Source organism: Gobius niger (assembly GCF_951799975.1).
Source record: "Gobius niger genome assembly, chromosome: 3".
NCBI lineage: Eukaryota > Metazoa > Chordata > Actinopteri > Gobiiformes > Gobiidae > Gobius > Gobius niger.
Window position 1 is genome coordinate 3,019,948 of NC_136854.1, and position 22,895 is coordinate 3,042,842.

Below are 22,895 nucleotides of genomic sequence, written 5' to 3' on the forward strand. Positions count from 1 at the left end.
TTGGTGCAAACTTGTTCAAAATCTCACTTTTGTGTCTAAAACCGCATGGTTCGCGCCCCCTACTGGTTTCACGCAGCAACTACATTTGATATTTTGTGGTTGGAGGAGTGTGTGTCCACGGCGTCCACAAAACGTCATCAGTTCTGCCTCTGTGCCTCTGTGGCCCCGCCCACACACGCCTCCGTCACGCAGCAACCAGGACACGCGTCGCGCAGTCAAACCAGTAGATGGCGCCCCTGCGATGCTCACACTTCGGCTGAGGTGGTGTAGAGGAATAAATCCCTTAGAAAAGCTACTGTGCGATGCTCTCTCTCTGTTCGCAGTCACTGACAGCGAGCGAGTAGATCTTTTTTAGTAAGATAGTTGCTACTAGTGATGCGCGGGTTGCGGGTTCCACCGTCGTCTTTACAGCAGGTTTTTGGCGTAAATATACGTCGGATTTTCATAAAACAAGCAGCGTTTTGCAGCTTGTGATCCAGAGAACGCTTTTGTGGAGCTCATGTCTCCTGTTTTCCACCGTATGTGCGGCTGTGTGCGACTTCGGTTAGGCCGACCTCTGTTCTCTTCCTCTCTCCCTCTTGCCCAGCGCTCTTCGGAGGGAGAGGGAGAGAGAGAGAGAGAGAGAGAGAGCGCGCGCCGGTGCTGTTCATACGGATCATATTTGTAACGCGTAATATTTAATGGTTGCGGGTGTGGGGCGGGTTGTAAAAATAGAACAACGTTACGGGGCGGGCTGGGTCGGGTTAGAGCCTGCTCCAAATGCGGGACCCGCGGGTTGAAAAAAACCCTGACCCGCGCATCATAGTTGCTACATCAAGCAATCACAAGTCATGAGAATGCACCAACTCTCCTACGAAAAAATCAACCTTGCGCACAGTGGTGACAGCGGTAACAGCCGTCTGTCAGTCCTGTCAGATCGAGGGGCTTGGTCTGAGACTGTCAACAGAGCAGACCCCGCCCACACACTCACCCCCCTCGTCTCCCCCAAAGCCTCCGAGACCACCCCTTTCTCAGCACTTTTTGACTTGTGTTTGTGGGTGGGGAAAGGCTCTGCCACGCCCGTTTAGTTGCACTTTAAGTCAAGTTATTTATTTATTCATTTTTGACTGATTACATTTTTCTTTAGATTTATTTTAAAAGAAAGATGATTTTTTTTAGTCTCTTAATTTCCTGAGGCAGCATATTCCAGTGTGAGATCACTCGGTATATAAATGTACTTTTTAGTGCGTTAGATTTTGGCCGAGGCAAAGTAAAGTTAGTGTTAGAGTCTTGCCTTGTGCTAAAGCCATGTCTGTTACAGGTGGGCTGCAGTTTGGAGAACAGGGTAAAGGGTTTGTGTGAGGTCCAGATTTTATACAAAGACAACACAGAGCTACAGTCCAATCTGTACTTGACTTTCATCCATGACAGTTGATGCAAAGCAATAGTATTTGTTCGAAAAGGACAACCCAGGGCCAGCCTCGCAGCCCGATTCTGAGCTATCTGGAGTTTGTCAAGGTGTTTTTTCGCAGCACAGGACCACACAGCGGGACAATAGTCCAAGTGACATAAAACTAAAGTCTGTAATACAAGTTTTCTTGTTTCCAATGACATGAAAGGGGCACTACATCTTATTAACAAGATGTTCCTACTCATTTTAGTCACAATGTTATTTATATGTGTCGTCCATGACAGAGTTTGATCTAAAGTTACTCCCATCAGTTTAATCTCCGTCACTTGTTCTAGTGATTTGCCATTTAGGGAGAGTTTTAACTTTGGAGTTTCTCTCATTGCATGTTTTGAGCCAAAAATCATACCTAGGGCTATTGTGTCTAAAAGGGAACCACTGAAGGCAACGCATTGTGTTCTGTCAACCAAATAACTGCTCAAGGCGAGACGCGGAAGGTGAAAGCATTGATTTTTCACGCAGTGGTGGAAGTGGAGATTTGTATCTATTTTCGTCCCTTTACATCTTAGTTTTCATGTCAGATATAAAAATGATGATGTTTATTTTATGATGTTTTGTCTGCGAGGTGGGGGCGACCCGGAAGTAGCTGCTGCGCCGCGTAGAAAGGCCGTCTTTCCCGCGGGTTTTCATTCATAAATATTGACAGATTTGACATCCACGTGTCCTGGGCCCCATGATGACGCTTTCACCCAAACATAGTGTTTTTCCTCCTACGAGACGCTGGAGCGGAAAAGTGGAAGAACGGGCCGAGCATGCGCACTCGCTACAAAACTTCAGGGCTGGTTTTCTCTGAATGAGAGAAGCCGCACTCGGGCAGAGCCTGAGCCCTTATAGAAGCTCCCACAGACTCCAAACTTTACAGTCCGAGACACAACAAGATTTGGAAGGTTTTTTCAGAGGGATTTTTTAATATCTAATTCCAAGCCTGATTTATTCAGCTTTGAAACCAAAAAAACAGGCGGAATTTGAGTTTTTACAGATTTTCTGATGATTAGTTTATTGAAAACCTAAACAAAATATCCAAAATCCCCTCTGAAAAAATCTTAGTTGCTAATACGTCAATAAAATAAAACCATACATTTTAATCTGGCTCAATTCATTATTTTGATTTCATTGCCCAAAATATAGGCAATTTTGGCCATTTTAATGCTCAAAATGCCTTATTTTTATGTGTAAACATAAAATGACAGAAACAATGCAATACATTTTTTTCTCATTTCTATCTGTGATGTTCAGCAAAAGTTTCAAATTGATATCTCTCTACATATATGTTTTCCCCCCTATTCACCTGCAGTGTCTCGCCTTAAGAAACTGATAGCTGTGTTTGAAACACCATATGCTTGTAGTTTCTCAAGTAGAAGTTGATGATCAACCAAGTCAAATGCTGCGCTGAAGTCCAGAAACACAATGCCTACTAATTGCTTGTTCGGTTTGTCCCAGCCAGTCGTCAGTCAGAGTTGTTAGTGCTGTTCTGGTTGAGTAGCCTGCTTTGTGTGCATGTTGGACGTCAGAATTACGGTGATTCACTTCAGAATAGTTCTGAATTTGTTTATACATCACCTGCTCCATTAGTTTGCTCAGAACAGGTAAGTAGCTTATGGGTCTGCTGTTTTCACCAGTCAGTGGCTGTTTTGAATTTTTTATCATAGAAACAACTTCTGATATTTTCCACAAATTTGGAGAAGTACATTCATCAAAACATGCTTTAAAAATGTAAGACATAGGCTTAACTACTGATTTAGCTGCAAGCTTTAGACGTTTTCCATCCATATAATCAATTCCACATGGTGTATCACTATTTATATGTTCCAATTTCATCAGTTTTAACGGGTTCAAAAACAAATGAACAATGCTTATCATGCATAATTTGTTCTCGAATATTTTTTTTCTGACAGTTTCCTACTAACTGGGGGCATCTCATTCCTGATTGTTTTCACTTTATCCTGGTAGTAATTGTTGAAATGGTTTGCAATTTCACAAGGTTTAGTAAGAAATGTACCAATCAGCTCAATGAATTCTCAATGGATTCTCATTCATGGCTCTGTCTCAGACCCTGCGCTCACAGAAACGGGCCTGTTAGCCCCACCCACTTTCTGTAGCTGAGCGGAGAAGACGAGAGGGGAGGGGCGCACATGGCTCTGTTTTTTTTGCCCAGCAGGGGGCAGCATCAGGCATTTTCAGGGACCCGAAGCTCCAGGAAGTCATTGACCCTGTTTGATAAAGTTTATATATTAAGCTTCGTCACAGTTTTTGTAATGTTTCCATGATGTTACTCGAGTACAAATGTAGCTCCTCCCACTTGTGATTCTTTCAAACACATGAGTGTAATCACTGACTGTGGAGTCACGTGAGGCGGAGCTGCTCTTTGCTCCTGGTCGGGCAGGTTCCACAGCATTTCTTTACAGACACAGACGGGACAGAAATGTGCTCTGTTACGGGTGTGGACCTATGTTCCCCCACTTCTACTAGGGCTGAACTACGGTACCTCACGTGTTCAAAGGTGTTTCCCAGTGCTGGAGCTTTTGTAATCAATGAAGACGACACCACGTCATGAACCACATGATGAGACGGGACGAGGGTAAAGAGGAGCAGAGCCTCATTGACGGCTCGGTAGTTTTTACATGTGAGTTCACCTAGAAAACCATCTGTTGTTTTCTCTCCTCGCTCTGTTCAGCCTCAGTGTAATTCTCCTTCTTCCCTCATCACGGTCTGCTGTATGAGCCTCTCCTCCTGTCACCTGTCTGCAGCCCCGCCCACCTGTCTGCAGCCCCGCCCACCTGGACCACAGCCAATCCAGGTGCGGCTCTGAATTGCTCCAGGAAGAAACGCACAAACCAGTGTCTCCGTCAGACGCACTTTTCTCTAGGACACGGTGGAATCTGTGGATCCGCTCAGGTTCGACTGCTCTCATCATATTCAATGATGATCTGGTTTAGTAATGGTTAAGTCTTTCTTCCTTCATTTCCTGTTTTATTCCCCTTTGGTCTAAATTCTGATTTGTTGACCAAATCAAAAATGCTCTGTTTCATGTTCACTATTTTAACTGAGTCATGTTTATCACTATTTTCTAATTAAACTTAGTTTAATCTCTGTAGCTGTAACACTGACATGTGGCTGTTGATGGCACTGTAGGTCTTTACTGTTTGTAAAAATGAGAGACTGATGTCTGAATTATTATTTTTTTAAATCTAAAAAAAAAAATTCACTTCATTTCTGATTTTTTATTTTATTTTATGAACTTTAGATCTGTAGTCATGGCATGTTAAATACATAAATAGTCAATTATATTTTCAACATGAACTTATTTGTTGTATAAATTTGTTCTAGTTTAGTTTTGAAACTGATTTGTCGCTGTAACAGGAAGAACAAACATTTTAATTGAATAGTTTCCCAAACTCATTCCTAACTTTACTTAAAATTTCTAAAATCCTAATTCTTTTATTCAACTTTAAGTTATGCTCTATAAAGGGTTAAAACTATGTCTGAATAGTTTGAATTTCATTTTTTTGAAATTCTTTGAAAGATCAATGTTTGAGATGATGACGATTGACCGATGAAATAATCAAAGACAGACTGAAGACAAACCTGGTTATTTAATATGAATTATGTTACATCAAATGTAAGACCCAGGCAGGCAATTTATACTCAATCTATTACATTTGTAAAACACTGAAACTTACAGACTATCACTTTAATCCTGTAATATTTCCATGAAGTTACTCGAGTACAAATGTAGCTCCTCCCACTTGTGCCTCTCTACACATGAGTCTAATCACTGACAGTGGAGTCACGTGAGGCGGAGCTGCTCTTTGCTCCTGGTTGGGCAGGTTCCACAGCATTTCTGCACACTGTCTGCTGTATGAGCCTCTCCTCCTGTCACCTGTCTGCAGCCCCGCCCACCTGGACTCAAGCCCCGCCCACCTGGACCGCAGCCAATCCAGGTGCGGCTCTGAGTCGCTCCAGGAAGAAACGCACAAACCGGTCTCTCCGTCAGATGCACTTAGTCAAATAGTCAGTAAGATTTTTAACATTAAAGCCGCAAGCAGCGATGGAGGCCCCCGCCCCTGGGGCACTCCCCCCCTTGCGACTGCCCACGCTCGCTCTCTTCCCTTGCGAGCCCCCTGATCGCTCTCGCTCCTTGCGACCACCCCCGCTTCTTTGCCCCAAGTCAACAAACAAAAAAACAAAAAAAGCGTCAAGGTCAGAATTGATCCAACAGTCTCATTGTTGGGAGCCCAATGCTCGACCTATGATGCTGCACAGGCACAGAAAATGTACCAGCCGAACTGACAAATATCTATGAAACGCCCCACACTCATGTGTTTTAGGCTTGGATCATGTGTCCAGTGGCCCATGTAAAAGGAAAAAGCACTAGAAAAGTGTCAAGGCTGTGTTTGGACTAGCTTCCTCCTTCACCTGAGACGACCACGCTATCACTGAGCCACCATGAGCAATGTTCCTGTTTTTTATGAGGGTGGGACCATAGGCGGTGATTCATGTTCTTCCCAGTAAGCGCCGAGTCCAAAAGAAGAAAAAAAAGAGTCAAGGCTCGGATCAATCCAGCCGTCTTATGGATGGGAACCCAGCACTCTACCAATTGAGCTTCACAGACTGAGTGAATGACACAGCCGATTTTACATTAATCTTATGAAAGACCGCACTTGTGTATTTGCAGAAAACGGAGTTACAGTTTAGGCAATAATATATTTAAACATTTTGTAATTAGGGTAAATTCCCCTGGCCGCCCAAAGATTTGTTGAGAGGCTGCTCCAGCCCTGCAGCACCCTCGATATGGAAGCAATAAAATGAAAACGAGATGATTCATCTCTTGAGGCTGATCCCTTTAATAAAATGTTCATAAATAAATATTTGTTTGAGACCCATATAGTACGAGGAACACACAGAGAGACGGAGAGGAAACAGCCAAACTGAACTTCCTGTGATTGTACAGTCCAAAAAAAGATGAATATGCAGCAAAAAACGTCCAAATTAAAGCTTCTTCTTTCGATGACAGAGGGGTAGTATAAATATGTGAGTCCAAAACTGTGGCTTTTGTTAAGAAAGGGGGAAATAAGGGAATTTGACGAATTTCAGGACAAACTCTGACAGAGGCCAACATGCTGCCAGGCTAAGAACTCTGGCTCTTTTCACAGAGGATGGGTGGGCCACTTACAAGCCATCTGAAAGGCCACTTGAAAGTGAAAATGGCCGCCTCCCTGTGCATCAGGGTGTGGCGCTCCGATTCAGTTTTTGGTTTGCCCTGATGTCCCCTTTGACTGTGGCGAAGGGTTTGGGCGTACGCCCAAAGGCGCGCGTTTTCTTTTGAAAAGGGGTCAACTTGGAGGGGGCACGGTGGAGCCATTTTGTTGTGGGCGCGGCCAATTAGTCAACTAGTCAAAAGTATGATCATTTCCGGAGACCGGGGACTGCGTCCGGTTCGGGTCTATTGAAAAAAAAAATGCTATGTATAAATTCAGCTTCTTTATTAGTTTAATTTTAAACTCTATTTGACGATGTAGCGAGAAGAACCAACATTTATATTGAATAGTTGCCCAAACTCATCCCTAACTTTCTGAAACATTTCTAAAAACGCAAGAAAACAAATAAAAAACAACAAAAGAGACAAAAACGCGACACAAGTGCTTAAAAAACATGACTAAAACGTGGCAACAATGCATGAAAAAAGTTACGTTCAGTTTCAGTTTAGTTTCCAAATGAGGAATGAGGAATTATACACGGTTGCTTTCCAGTTTAGAAGCTTTTAGATTTGGGTAAAACCAAACCAGAGAAAATGCGCTCAGTAAAGGCGGGGATAAGAGGTTTATTTGTTGTCTGCCAGTTCAGGGTTAGAGTTAGCAACTATTCATATCCAAAATCCCCAAGTGTTCTGGAGAGTTTACAGCCGATCTGCCAGTGTGAGTCCTCATTTGAAAGACTTGAAGATCTGTGTGAGTGAATCAGAACTTACCTCACACCATCACCTGAACCCCTGACCCTAAACCGAACCCTGACCATAAGGAACAGGTTAAGGTCCTGCAGATCCCCAGGCCGACGTTAACCTCCCGACAGCAGATCAGTGAAGTCTTACCTGGAGCAGCCTGTGGTCAGTCTGAGCTCAAGCCTCTCACAGTCTGCACTGGACACCGGAGCTGAGCTGGACCCGCGACAAGAACCAGTGCATCAACAGCACTTTTACTGGAGACATTAAACTCCACACGCTGGATACAATAAAGCATGTAGATATGAGACTGTAGGAGCTGCTTTAGGAGCCGCCCTTATCACTGTCTGCTGTATGAGCCTCTCCTCCTGTCACCTGTCTGAAGCCCCGCCCACCTGCTCTGAAGCCCCGCCCACCTGGACCGCAGCCAATCCAGGTGCGGCTCTGAGTCACACCAGGAAGAAACGCACAAACCGGTCTCTCCGTCAGACGCACTTTTCTCTCGGACACGGTGGACTCTGTGGCAGGGTTTCCGTTAGCCGGCTGTAGCCGGCTTTTGGCCGGTTTGAAAAGCAAATGGCCGGTAAAAATAATTTCCATCGGCCAAATTGGCCGACAGTAAAAAAGTGAGAAAAAATAGAAAAAATAGAAAAATATATTAAACATACCACCTAAGTCAGTGACTAACATAGCAAAGTGTTTTCGAGACAGGCCTAAATATTAAAAAATGTTCAATATTTCTATCAAAAAAGTTTAGTTTTACGCCTTTAGCCCGTTTTACAAAGCGCAGCCGAAGCGTCATCATCGCTGTCTGGATATAACGCTTTTTCTTCGTGCTTCGTCACATTTTCCAAGAAAACTGCAAACTACAAGTACATTTACTTTTATATAAGTGTGTTAAGAACTCAGCAGCTAATACGGTTGATTAGGATATTCTTGAAACGCGCGTGTGTTCACTCAGACTGACGCACTGTCCCGCAGCGGCTCTTCCTGGGAGAGAGGCCGGGTTTAGAGGCGCTTCCCTCGGTCAGTCTGCGCTGACGCCTCGGCTCAGTTACCGGTGTTGGAGCCGCTCTAAAGCGCGGCAGAGCTGGGTCCGTTTTGAATCACTCGAGACTGACTTTTGTGACTTTAGTGCTGTTGATTTGTCTCTCCACAATATTTCAGTGGTGAGGGACTTAATCACTATTTTACACCTGAAGCCACGTAAAAGCCCTCGCTGAGCAGCTGGTCAGACCTGGATAAGGACAGCGTTAGGGTTGTAGATATCTGCTACTTTCTGTCTGAGTTGAAGTGCATATGGTGTATATCAGCGTGACACCTGCTGCTCCACCGTCTCCACGCGAACAACTTCATGTTTGGATTTTCGCTGTTGCTACATTTTTCTCACGTCAGTCTTTGATTAGAAATAGCCGTGTTTTGGAATCCACTAAAGCACTCGTATAGCTCTGTCTAAATGTAGATTGTTGATGATAATAAGCCACGTTCATTATGTATATATATTTTTAATGGCCGGTAATTCTTGCGAATGGCCGACATTTTACGACCCAGCCGGCCAAAGTGGCCGACAAAAAAAAAGTCTAGCGGAACCTCTGCTCTGTGGATCCGCTCAGGTTCGACTGCTCTCATCATATTCAAGGTCAAGGTCAAGTTTATTTCTATAGCACATTTACAACTACCACGGCTGCCCAAAGTGCTTCACAACACAAACAGATGATAAAAACTATATTCAACCCCTGCTCTGGTTTAGACCTGGTTTAGTCCTGGTTTAGTCCTGGTTGAGTCCTTCTTCCTTCATTTCCTTTTTTTTTGGTCTTTGTTGGTCTAAAGTCTGATTTATTGACTCTTTAATCAGATCTGAAATGCTCAGTTTCATGTTTATTATTTTAGCTGAGTCATGTTTATCACTATTTTCTAATTAAACTATAGTTGTAATCTCTGTAGCTGTAATACTGAGCTGTGGCTGTAGATGGCACTGTCTGTCTTTGCTCAAAATGAGAGACTGATTTCTAAACTAGATTTCTAAATGTAGAATCTCAAATACATGTAAATAAAGTAAATAATCAATTATCAACAGAACATGATAATAATTGTCAACAGTGTTATAGAACAAGTGTCCTCATACAGATACTTAGGTCTGATCGTGTCTGACAGCTTGATCTGGAGTGAACATGTAGATACTTGTACAGATCAGTCCAAAGGCTGCATTTCCTATGAAGGCTGTGTTTGTTTGAGTGTGTGCAGAGATCAGGACTATATTTTACAGTGCAGTTTTTGTAAACATTGTGAGATATGGTTTGTCTGTGTGGTCCGGCTCCCTGACAGTCAAGAGTCAGACCAAGCTGCACAGAGCGACAACAACAGCTCTGAAGTTAGAGGGAAAACCAGACTCTCGGCCTCTTCAGTCTTTGTAAAAGGAGGTTGTTTTCAAACCAGCCTCTCGGGTCGTTTTCACACATGTTGGAGCGTTTGTAGGTCGGCCCAAGAATGAATGAAGAGGAAGGTTTCACTGCAGCAGGAAGGGACAGACGGGACAGAGAGACGTTCCTGATGATTTAAAGTGGATCCATTTTGCCTGGTCAGAGCAGTAATCCAAACATCCTCATGCAGCGTGGATTCGTTCTGTCTTTGTGCAAGAAAGAGATGTCAAAGCGAGAATAGTGCGGCCGCGTTCACACCACACTCGCTCCGAACCACAGGGCGGCTTTGGCTCCGAGAGAGACTCCTGTTTAGACCGACGTAAAGTTGGATTTACACTGACCTCAAAGTGCCGCTCTCGGGCTGAAAGTCCAAATGAAGTATCTTGGTAAATATAATGTTTAAATTGACGTTGACAGCAGGTGGTGACGAGCCGCGTAGGCAAAAAACAAACCCAAAAGAATATCTGTGGTCAGTTTGAAATAACAGATAAATAAAACACATGTGTTTTATTATGATTTTGTCCCTTTGAAATGTTTAAATGCAACAGTGGATCAAAGTGTGACATCCTGCAGGTCTGAGAATGGAGCAGAGAGATCAGGATGGAGCCACTGACAGCCCCAAAGCTCAGAGGTGAGAGGTCAGGCCCTGTTTAACACATTTGTAATCATGCTTAAGGCCTCTGCATACTCCACAAGACGCGAGAACTTTGTTCTTGTTCTTGAGGCAAAAAGAACGAGAACAAAGTTGGTCTGAGCTCTGATATTTCATACTCCACAAGACGTGTTGCCGCCGAACTGCCACGCCCCCATTTTCCGCAGCCAAAACAAACAAGGAATGACCGAAATAAAACATCAGTCACGATATTGAAAACATTTTGAAGATTGACTTCATGTTTAGCCACATCTCGCGCTGGTTTATTATGTTAGAAAACGTTAACGTTAAAAGCTTTCCTCCGTGTCATTCGGTAAAACCATGTTGTTTCATTTCATTTCATTTCATCTTATTTATTTATTTCATTCAAAAGTGATGTTGTGCAATCACAATAAAACCGCCAAGCCAACACGGTATGAATGAAACGGAGCAGAGGAGAAGAACAAGTCTTATAATATCTAATAGTTTCACGTCTGTGTAGCTCTCAGTACAGGTTTTGTCCATCCAAGAACCTTCACTGAACATGTTGGTGATGTTTCCCGGTGTTTGATGAAAGGGTCTAAGATGCACAAGCTTGATATTCCTCCGTCCACAAGCCTGTACCACTTTTTTCTTCATTACTCGCCTCTTTCACGCAGGCAGCGCCAGGCTCTTCTGTTTCCTCTTCGTCCTCGCCCAAAACGTCTGCGTGTTTCTCCCCAGGAGTTTGTTGCCATTTGCATGTCCGTGTAATCCTTCAACGAAGTATTTTACTGCCGCGAGCGGTGCCGCAAAACTATCCATGTTGTCTCCGTTTTCCGCACCGGTGTTAGGACGTAAACATTGGATTCTCGCTTCCCGCTTCCGCTAAAATAACCCCGCCCACTAAAAATCCAGCCAATCACAGCCAGAGTTCTTTCAGCCTTGTCCGAAATAGTTCTGCTGAGCTGATTCGTCAGCCAGACCTGCCGAACAGGAGCTGCGAGAATAAAATGACGTCATTTTGTTCTCGCAGCTCTGGGTGCGAGAACAAAGTTCTCGCGTCTTGTGGAGTATGAATAGGCCTTTAGTCTGACGGTTTTGTGTTTGTCCAATGACTTTGTGAAACAGGCTCCAGCAGAAACCTGAGTTTGGAGACAGCAGGTTCTTCATGAGAGACGGGTCTGAAGTCAAACCCACTGATGGAAAAATACAGGCAACAAATAAAAGCTTGGAACGACAAAAGAAAAGAACAAGGTGAAATCATCAAAACACATGATTTAAGACCTAAATTAATGACTGATTTAACACATTCACTGAAAAATGAACCAAAGATGTTTTCCTACAGGCTAAAGCTGCAAAAGAACACTCCATCCATGGTACGCTCTATTTCATTTCACTTTCATTTTATTTTTATTCCATTTAGTTAAAAGAAATGCAATAAAACCGTAGTGTTAAAAACGAAATAAAGAGTGAAAAGGAGCAGAAAGAAGTCAGAACTTACAATTCATTATGTTCGTATGATTTGGAGGTGCTGAGGATCAGCACCTCCAAATCTGAGGCCATGGTTCTCCACCGGAAAAAGGTGGCTTCCCCTCTTCAGATCGGTGGGTAGTCCTTGCCTCAAGTGGAGGAGTTCAAGTATCTCGGGATCTTGTTCTCAGTGAGGGACGGATGGAGCGTGAGATCGACAGACGGATCGGTGCGGCGTCAGCAGTGATGCGGTCGCTGTATCGGTCTGTCGTGGTGAAGAGGGAGCTGAGTCGGGAGAAAAGCTCTCGATTTACCGATCGATCTACGTTCCCACCCTCACCTATGGTCATGAGATTTGGGTCATGACCGAAAGGACAAGATCGCGAATACAAGCGGCCGAAATGAGTTTCCTTCGCAGGGTGGCTGGGCGCACCCTCCGAGATCGGGTGAGGAGCTCAGTTACCCGGAAGGAGCTCGGAGTAGAGTCGCTGCTCCTTCACATCGAAAGGAGCCAGCTGAGGTGGCTCGGGCATCTGTTCCGGATGCCTCCTGGTCGCCTCCCGCGGGAGGTGTTCCAGGCATGTCCTAGTGGGACAAGGCCTCGTGGAAGGCCCAGGACACGGTGGTGGGACTATGTCTCCGAGCTGGCCTGGTGTCGCCTCGGGGTCCCCCCAGAACAGCTGGAGGAGGTGTGTGTGGATCGGGAAGTTTGGGCATCTCTGCTGAGACTGCTGCCCCCGCGACCCGGCCCCGGATAAAGCGGAAGAAAATGGATGGATGGATGGATGGATGTTCGTATGATCACCGGCTCCACAGGAGACTCTAGACCTGAAACCCACGGTTAAACCCACAGGTCATATTCTTTTCCTCACATTGTTAAGGGTTTCAACATAAAGTGCTGTTTTATCCATAAATGTTACACAAAGTAGAAGATGAAAGTCCAGTGTTTGGTGCACATGAACTCTCGCTCAACTGAGGAAAACAACTGGAGAACTCGAGTCAAAACGAACTTCTCGACGTCTGCGCCTGAAGCGTAAATCAGCTGATCTGAGAGAGAAATATCTGATATTAAAGTAAAAAGAAAATGTACATGATATTTTATAAAATGACCAAACCGAAGTTTAGCTTTTGAGATGCTAGCACCAAATTCAAATGGTTAGCTTGGCTAAGGGATAATTAAAATCCCCACTTTCCCACATCAAAAACACAAACCAACTGGGGACGATGACGTCACATTTCGGGAAAACGGGTTCCCCAGTCCACAAAAGCAGCATTTAACCAGAAAACCCTTCTTAGTTTGCAAAGAGGAGAGGAGGAGCAGGATTTTCAAACGTGTGATCAAGCTCCTCCCCCTCCTCCTGATTGGACCTGACAGGCTAGTTCACGTCAGCTCATGAAAGATGGGAACAAAAACAAAAGTGTTTATATTTGTTGTGTGTAGCTCCAGCCTGTTGAAGTCGGTTGCAGAGTATTTGTCGAGTGTTCTTCTGACAGTGTTGACATTCACCTGGTCCTGGTCTGAAATCAGGGCTGCACCAGTGACAGCAAAAAGGACCTCCTGATGTCCATGCTGTGAGGGAGGTGTGATCAGCTGATGATTGTTCCTGTAATACGAGTCAGCTCCGTTCACTGGACACGGTCTGATGTTGTGAGACCCACAACATACAATGAACCAGAAACATCAGTGATGATCCGTCCCAGAGCATCTTTAGGATGTTCTCTCCATGAGCGGCTCTGGAAATATGGATACAAATCTGAGCCATTGGCCAAAGGTTCCAGTAAAGAACGATCCTGATGAAAGTAAACATGTGTTTTATTCATAATGGAAACATCATGTCTTGAGAATCTGTATTTTACTTTAACAAATATTTAATGAAGACTAAACTGGTAAAAGGATTGAATGTTATGTTCTTACTGCAAAGTTATTAAGGTTTGATTATTAACACCCAGGACTCTGGACAAACAATGGAGGAGCCAGAGCCCAGAGAGGACGGAGCCCAGAGGTGAGATCCACCACAGTTCTCCATGTCAGACTCAGACCTAAAGTGTCTCCAGTTTGAACAAATCTGCTCCTGGACCGTGAAAGACAGACAGTATTTCTAAAAGAAAAGAGGAAAGATGTGTTAAAGTTTCTGGTTTCTTTGATGGAGCAGATGATCCTTTCCTGAGTCTGATCCAGGACAGTCCCGTGTGTTTCACTGAAGTGTTTCTTCTTTGTCTCAGGATCCTGCAGAAACATCATTATTATCATCAAATAAACCAGGATCCATCACATTTGATATACAAATTTAATTTTAATTGTAAATGTATTTGTCTGTGTTAGACCCAGTGTTGACGTCAGACCAGAAGGTTCTGAACCAGGCCCAGACTGTGAGTCCCTCAGGAGCAACTGGTCCATGTGGGCTCCACTGGACTTTTCCTCAGATCTGTAAGATTGAGTTTGTTTAAACACAAGGACAGACAGTTGTTTAATGAGGTTCTGAAAGTGTGAGAGAAACAGCTGAATCCTGAGGTGTTTGTTGTGTCTCTGTCACAGAGTGGAGCAGGCTCCAGAGCTCAGAGCTCAGCAACATCACACTCAGCTGGACTCCATATTTAAGGTGTGTCCTTCACTGAAGTTTGGAGATGTTCAGATGAATGGACTTGTTTCACACAGATCTGACACTGACTGCATTTGTGTTGTTTCTAATGTGTCTGTGCAGCTTCTGGAGGAGGACATCTTCACTTTTGTCCAGAAGGAGCTGAAGAAGCTCCACAAGGTTCTGAGCACAGATTACCCAGAATGCTTAGAGCCTGTGGAGGATGAGGATGGAGAGGCTTTTCTGAAGATCACTGTGAACTTCCTGAGGAGGAGGCAGCAGAAGGAGCTGGCTGAGCGTCTGTGGAGCAGTAGGTCAATTTCACTCAGTCATTTGATCTTCTCTGAGACTCAGGCTCTGTCTGTGTCTTCATTCAGGGAGATGTTCTGGAGTTCTTCAGCGTAAACTGAAGCGTGACCTGCAGCAGAAGTGTCAGTGTGTGTTTGAGGGCGTGGCTAAAGCAGGAAGCCCCGCCCTCCTGCAGCAGATCTACACAGAGCTCTACATCACAGAGGGAGGGGCATCAGATGTCAACCAGGAACATGAGGTCAGACACATGGAAACAGCCTCCAGGAAAGCAGGCAGAGCAGAGACAGCCATCACATGTGAAGACATGTTTAAAGGCCCCGCGGACACAGAAGCGCCCGTCAGAACAGTGCTGACAAAGGGAGTGGCTGGCATCGGGAAAACACTGCTCACTCAGAAGTTCAGTCTGGACTGGGCTGAAGGCAAAGCCCACCAGGACGTCCAGCTGCTGTTCCCCTTCACTTTCAGAGCACTCAATGTGCTGAAGGACAGGAGCTTCAGCCTGGTGCAGCTGCTCCATCACTTCTTTAGAGCAACAGAAGAAGTGAGCAGCTTTGAAGATCTGCAGCTGCTCTTTATCTTTGACGGTCTGGACGAGTGCAGACTTCCTCTGGACTTCACCCAAACCAAGGCCCTGACGGAGCCCACAGAGAGCGCCTCAGTGGAGGAGCTGCTGGTGAACCTCATCAGGGGGAGCCTGCTTCCCTCCGCTCGCCTCTGGATAACCACACGCCCCGCGGCGGCCAATCAGATCCCTGCTGAGTGCGTCTCCATGGTGACAGAGGTGCGAGGGTTCAGCGACCCACAGAAGGAGCTGTACTTCAGGAACAGGTTCAGAGACGAGGCCCACACAATCATCTCCCACATCAAGACGTCCCGAAGCCTCCATATCATGTGCTTCATGCCAGTCTTCTGCTGGATCCTCTCCACAGTCCTGGAGCATGTGCTGAAGACCAGAGAGAGAGCAGAGCTGCCCAAGACCCTGACTCAGATGTACATCCACTTCCTGGTGGTTCAGGCCAAAGTCAAGAACATCAAGTATGAAGGAGGATCTGAGACAGACCCACACTGGAGTCCACAGACCAGGAAGATGGTGCAGTCTCTGGGAAAACTGGCCTTTGAGCAGCTGCAGAAAGGAAACCTGATCTTCTACGAGAGTGACCTGAGCGAGTGTGGGCTGGACGCTGCAGCCGCCTCAGTTTACTCCGGAGTCTTCACACAGGTCTTTAGAGAGGAGCCAGGCCTGTACCAGGACAAGGTCTACTGCTTCATCCATCTGAGTGTGCAGGAGTTTCTGGCTGCTCTTCATGTCCATCAGACCTTCTTCAGAACAGGAATAAACTTGTTAGTCGAAGAGAAGTCCAGATCTTCTCGGTTGAAGCATGTCTTTGTTCGTAGCAGCCCATTAGAGTTCTACCAGACGGCTGTGGACCAGGCCTTACAGAGTCCAAACGGACACCTGGACTTGTTCCTGCGCTTCCTCCTGGGTCTTTCACCGCCGACCAATCAGAGCCTTCTCCAAGGTCTGCTGACACAGACAGGAAGTAGCTCCCAGACCAATCACAAAACAGCTGAGTACATCCAGCAGAGGCTGAGTGAAGAAGTGTCTGCAGACAGAAGCATCAACCTGCTCCACTGTCTGAATGAACTGAATGATGGTTCTCTGGTGGAGCAGGTCCAACAGTACCTGAGCTCAGGACGTCTGTCTGAAGGTGGACTGTCTCCTGCTCAGTGGTCAGCTCTGGCCTTCATCTTACTGTCATCAGAAGAAGCTCTGGAGCAGTTTGAGCTGAAGAAATACTGTGCTTCAGAGGAGGCTCTGCTGAGGCTGCTGCCAGTGGTCAAAGCCTCCAACAAAGCTCTGTGAGTGAAGGTTCATGCAAGTATGAACCTTCTAAACTTCTCCTAAAACAGTGTGTTCTCTCCAGACTGAGCAGCTGTAACCTGTCAGAGAGCAGCTGTGAAGCTCTGTCCTCAGTCCTCAGCTCCTCTAGTCTGACAGTCCTGGACCTCAGTAAGAACGACCTGAAGGACTCAGGGCTGAAGATGTTGTCTGTTGGACTGAAGAGTCCTCACTGTAAACTGGAGCAGCTCAGGTCAGAGGGTTTACTCTTCATCTCTGTGAGTTTGTCATTTTTATGACTCTGTTTAACCCTGTGTGTTCAGACTGTCAGGGTGTCTGATCTCAGAGGAAGGCTGTGCTGCTCTGGCCTCAGTTCTGAGGTCCAACCCCTCCCATCTGACAGACCTGGACCTCAGCTTCAACCATCCAGGAGACACAGGAGTAAAGCTCCTGACTGCTCTACAGGAGGAGCCCCACTGCTCACTCTCCACTCTCAGGTGAGGACAGTTATTACACAGTTATTACACAATAATCACACAGTTATTACACAGTTATTACAGTCGACACAAACAAACTGTGGATCTGAGTCTGTGCCTGTTTCAGACTGAGTCCTGCTGGAGAACAATGGATGAACTGCAGATGTAAGTATGACTCTTAATGTACTTTTAAAATGTTGGTTGTTCTGAGAAGATTTGCTGTTGTACAAGTTTCTCTCGTGTCGACAGCTGCGATATTGACGTCAGAAGAGTTTGAGCTGTTTTCACTCAAATCTTTAGAACTGAGACCTTCATTATTATTCTGGAGAAAGTTCATTTAACCCTGTGTTCATCCTGTGTTCATTTTTATATATTTATGTTTTTAATTTCCTGACATTTTGTCTGTGTTGCAGCTTGAGACGTGGATTTCTGCAGAAAACATTATTTTAAGCCAAATATTTCAAAATCTAGTGTTTGTTTTTCTCTCATGTCTTTTATTTGGTAGATCTGCATTTCCCTGTCGCCCCCTAGTGTGCAAAAATGAACATGCCTAAAAACAGCCATAACATCTACATTTTCAATATTTTTTTCCACTTTTTGCATAAATCACATGAACTACTTTTCCAAAACTTCCAAACATGTAATAATGTTCTGGATTTTAACTTAAAATCACAGTTTCAAAACTTAAAGCTGAAAGAAATTGTCCCACTAAAACACAAAAGTGTGATTATATTTGTAATAATAAATTGTAGAGCTGAGGCTTTGTCTGTTTCCAGAGCCGTGTTTGTGTCACAGATGAAGTGAAATTCATTCATTTGGAAGAAAAAGAGTGAACTTTAACATTTTTATTGTATTTCATCAGATTGGAGCTCATTCCCATGAATAAAATCACTGTTTTTTTTCTATTGAATATAATGGAAATAAGGCATTTTCAATGGATTTTACTTAACTTTACTACTTTAATCTCTTTGAAATAAGGCAAAAAATCACTTAATCTGTGACGTCAGGGTTTCATTTCAAAGAAAATCAGTGAATAGTAATTTTTACTATATTTCATCGAATTCTTTTTTTTCTGACGGTTGGTAAAGCCAGTGTTGTTTCATCTTCTGCACTTTGTAAACTCTGTGTTTATGTGAGAACCAGAGGGAAAATATTTTCTGCTCAAATCTGATGTTTAATCGATTAATTTTTGTAAAATGACCCATGTTCATTTGCACCAACATGTCAACACTGTGCCGTTTCTCTGTGCGGCCTGAAAATGGCTTTGTTTTCGTGTAGTGACTGATTTCACGTGAACTTCTCCACACATAGGAGAAAAGGGGCGAGCACAGTTCATGCGAGCCTCCGGAATAAGGTGAATAAACTGACTGTAAATACATGCATCTGTTACAATGTGAGAAAAGTGGAAAGTTCTTAAATGCAGTGAAAATGTCAAATTCAACCTTTTCTTCCAAATGAAACGCTGACATCACAGATATGTGACTTTTTTCCTGTATTACAGTGAGATTTAAAATGTGAAGTTTGATGTGAGAAAAGTCCAGGTTCTGCCATGGCTCCATTATATCCTAATGGGAAAATAACATGATTTCATTCATCTGGACGACAGGAACAAGGTCCAAACTGAAGAAATACAGGACAAATGTCAAACCTGACTCTTGTTCTGCAAAATGAAATGATCAAATATATGACTTTTCTACGGCGACAGGGGAGCAAAGACAAAGGAAGTCATGAATGTTTTTATAATGAACAACTGGACATAAAGAATCGTCCACGACAGAAAAACTACAAATGCTTCAAATCCATTTTTTGCTGATCTTTGACACGTCCAAGGCTCTAAACACCACATCAGTCCCAGCTCTGAACTCTTCATTATTATAAGGAGAATCAAGTTTTGATGTTGTTTGTAACAAACTTCAAAGGTTTGGTTTGAAACTGGCAAATAAAGGATTAAAACTCCAAAATAAATCACATGTTTGGTAGTTTTGAGAAGGTGAGAAGTGATTCCTGAGATTCTGTCCATTTGTGTACACTAGGGGGCGACAGAAAGAAAACTGAAGGACGACACAAAGGTTAAACCTGAGACTTTATCAGTCCTCACACAGCCCCGCCCACTGTCACACAGCCCCGCCCACTGACACAGAGCCCCGCCCGCTGACGCACAGCCCCACCCACTGTCACACAGCCCCGCCCACTGACACACAGCCCCGCCCACTATCACACAGCCCCGCCCACTGTCACACAGCCCCGCCCACTGACACACAGCCCCGCCCACTGACACAGAGGCCCGCCCGCTGACGCACAGCCCCACCCACTGTCACACAGCCCCGCCCACTGTCACATAGCCCCGCCCACTGTCACACAGCTCCGCCCACTGTCACACAGCCCACACACTTGAACTTGAAGAAAGTCATTTGTGAATTAGAACGGAAAATACATGTTTTATTTATAAAAGAAACAAGTTTTGTCTTTAAATATTCTTAAATCCTTAATTTACAGGAACTAAACTAAATTCACACCTTTATGAGTCTGAGACGTGTTTCCAGATAAACCACTTTCTAAGAGTTTAAATGTAAATGTTCATTATGTTTCTTTATCTGCGACAGCGCGACACAAACAAGAATTCAAGTTTTAATACGAAAGAAAACATTTGTTAACAAGTGAAACAATGAAATCGATCATGTATTTATTTATATATATATATATATATATATATATATATATATATATATATATATATATATATATATATGTGTTTTCTCTCCGTCAGATTTCACTGAACTCTCTCTGGATCCAAACACAGCTCAGATAAAACTCAAACTGTCTGACAACAACAAGAAGGCGACATGTGTGAGAGAAGATCAGCCGTATCCAGATCATCAGGACAGATTTGAGTTCAGGCCTCAGGTTCTGTGTGACTCTGGTCTGACTGGGCGCTGTTACTGGGAGGTCCAGTGGAGAGGATGGGTTTCTATATCAGTGTCTTACAGAAGAATCAGGAGGAAAGGAGGAGGTTTTGACAGTGGATTTGGACGCAATGATCAGTCCTGGAGTCTGTACTGCTCTGAAGATGGTTTCTCTGTTTGTCATAAAAACAATCAAACCGATCTCCCTCAGCCCGGCTCCTCCTCTGGGACAGTAGGGGTGTATGTGGACTGTGCTGCTGGCTCTCTGTCCTTCTACACAGTCTCCTCTGAGGAACTGATCCACCTCCACACCTTCAACACCACCTTCACTCACACCCTGATCCCTGGGTTTAGGATTGGCTATGACTCCTCTGTGTCTCTGTCAGACTGAGGATCAGAGTCTCAATTATACAGATGAGCTTCAGTCACATGAACTTTTCCTGACATTTCTTTCCCAGTTCATTGATTAAACAAAGTAAATCATTAGAGATGTTGGAAATTCTCCTTCAGATAAATAAATAAAATAACTAAACCGTATGAAGGGAAACTCTCGGTCACGTCTTTGTCTTTTTCTAAATCCTTTTGTTCCAGAATCCTGAGTTCAACGTCTGTCATTAAAAAACACTCAATAAATGAATTAATAACATTGATTTAAATATGTGACCAATGCAAAGTGGATTTATTATTTATAATTTTTTATTTATTTAACAATAAAATCATCACTTCTATTACCGTGTCGTTCATTCGTAAGTTACAAATTCCCTGATTTTTGTCTTTAAGGTCATTCTTCAAACTCCTCAGGTGATTCTAGTCTCGTGTGAATCGACGAGTCGGAGGAAACCATTTTAAATGTTGGTTTCCAAACCAGTCCATCCATCAACCAAACTCCGCGAAATCAATGCGGAGTCGCAACTTTCCCGCAACTATTCCAATAATCCACAATTTCCTTCACAGCTTTTCCTTAACTCCGCATTTTATGAGCAACAAAAGTGGGTTTCTGATCACTCGCCTGGGCCTGAAGCTCCGCCTCCTCTCACTCGCCTGGGTCTAAAGCTCCGCCTCCTGTCACTCGCCTGGGCCTGAAGCTCCGCCTCCTCTCACTCGCCTGGGTCTGAAGCTCCGCCTCCTCTCACTCGCCTGGGTCTGAAGCTCCGCCTCCTCTCACTCGCCTGGGCCCGAAGCTCTGCCTCCTGTCACTCGCCTGGGCCCTAAGCTCCGCCTCCTCTCACTGGCCTAGGCCCAAAGCTCCGCCTCCTCTCACTCGCCTGGGCCTAAAGCTCCGCCTCCTCTCACTCGCCTGTGTCTGATGCTCCGCCTCCTCTCACTCGCCTGGGCCTTCCTCAGAGGAAGGGCGTAAACGTTACATGTGGTGTAAGTAATAAATATTTTCCTGGGAGCTACTTAGTTGTGCGGACTTTTTTCTTCCTTTTTATCTTCATAGTCTACTTTGGTCCTGCACACTACTTAGATTGGATGTGCGGGTTTTTTCTTTTTTAACGCTAATTAGTTAATTTACTCATGTACATTTCCTTAAGTTTTTATTCAGTCAGAATTGTGCTTATGCCATTTATTAATTATGCCCGAGCAACGGACACGCGAGGGACTAATTAATGTCGATAACGGGGGACGAAAAAGCAAGAATTCACGTAGCAAACGTTAACCGATATGCAAGTAGCAGGGGTCAAAATGTAGTGCTCCGCAAGCTCTAATTTTGGGTGGGGTTAGCGAGAGAAAATCAAAGGTCCGTTCCTGGACCTAATAGTGTGCAAACGCAGCCACTATCGCCAAAAACGTCTTTAAATTGGCTTTTAAGTGGCTTGTAAGTGGCCCACCCATCCTCCGTGAAAATAGCCAGAGTTCTTTGACTGGCAGCATGTTGGACTCCCCAGAAATGTGTCAATTTTCAAAAGTTCCCCCTTTATTCACAAAAGCCACAGTTTTAGACTTGTACGGACTTAAACTAACCCTCTGTCAGCGAAAGAAGTTTTAATTTGGACGTTTTTGACTGTAAATTCAGCTTTTCTGGACTGTACAATCACAGGAAGTTCAGTCCGGCTGTTTCCTGTCCGCCTCTCTGTGTGTTCCTCGTACTATGTGGGTCGCACCAAAATATTGCTTCACATATCGAGGGAGCACCCTCTCAGCAAAACTTTGGATGGCCAGGGGAATTCACTCTAATTACGAAATGATTCAATATATTATTGCCCAAACTGTAATCCCGTCTTTTGCAAATACACAACTGCGGTCTTTCATAACATTAATGTAAAATCGGCGATGATGGTAACTCAACCTGTGTAGCTTCATTGGTAGAGTGCTGGGTTCCCATGCATAAGGTTGCTGGATCGATCCCAGCCTTTACATTTTTATTTTATTTTTTTTATTTTGGACTCTGCACTTACTGGGAAGAATCACCGCCTATGGTTCCACCCTCATTAAAACGGGGAAATAACCCCTCTCCACTGGGGTGCTGGGACCTAATTTCGGCCCGTGAATTTAGAGAAGCCTCGCCCTCATCAGGCCCATGTTTGTATGGACTTATAGCTCAGTGATAGTGTGGTCGTCTGAGGTGAAGGAGGTAGCTAGTCCACACATGGGCCGCTGCACACTTGTCCAAGTTTAAAACACATGAGCACGGGTGTGAGTACAAGCATGTGGTATCGGCCCGATACTGGTATCGGTATCGGTGCATCCCCAATTTTTTAATGTAAAAATATATTGTTTTAAGCAGAAAAAATTGCAACTTTTCATCGCAACTTTTGGAAAAATGGCATTTTACCTGCAACAATCACAAAACATGCCCACGAAATCCTGAAGGGACTGCCCTACCAACCATGTTAAGTCAATGGGAAATGAGTCAAACTGCTCTGGAACTTTACCTTTATCTGTGTCACTTCTTGTCA

General features: G+C 44.4%; 2 protein-coding genes and 1 long non-coding RNA gene across 3 annotated transcripts in view; all 3 read left to right on the forward strand.

Annotated features, from left to right (window-relative positions):
• The window catches only part of LOC306961406, a 174,736-nt gene that overhangs the window by 22,678 nt on the left and 129,163 nt on the right, over positions 1-22,895 (forward strand). The window lies entirely within an intron of this gene.
• On the forward strand, positions 13,854-17,510 carry LOC306960427 (protein NLRC3-like; the record flags this gene model as incomplete). Its single annotated transcript, XM_079552858.1, has 9 exons — positions 13,854-13,891; positions 14,212-14,316; positions 14,425-14,488; positions 14,591-14,777; positions 14,845-16,636; positions 16,702-16,869; positions 16,940-17,113; positions 17,220-17,257; positions 17,506-17,510. The coding sequence occupies 9 exons, from the start codon at positions 13,854-13,856 to the stop codon at positions 17,508-17,510; spliced, it is 2,571 nt and encodes an 856-aa protein (XP_079408984.1).
• Positions 18,470-20,386, forward strand: LOC306960428 (stonustoxin subunit beta-like; the record flags this gene model as incomplete). The annotated part of the gene is made up of 2 exons (XM_079552859.1): positions 18,470-18,485; positions 19,860-20,386. 2 exons carry the CDS (start codon positions 18,470-18,472, stop codon positions 20,384-20,386), a joined length of 543 nt encoding a protein of 180 aa, XP_079408985.1.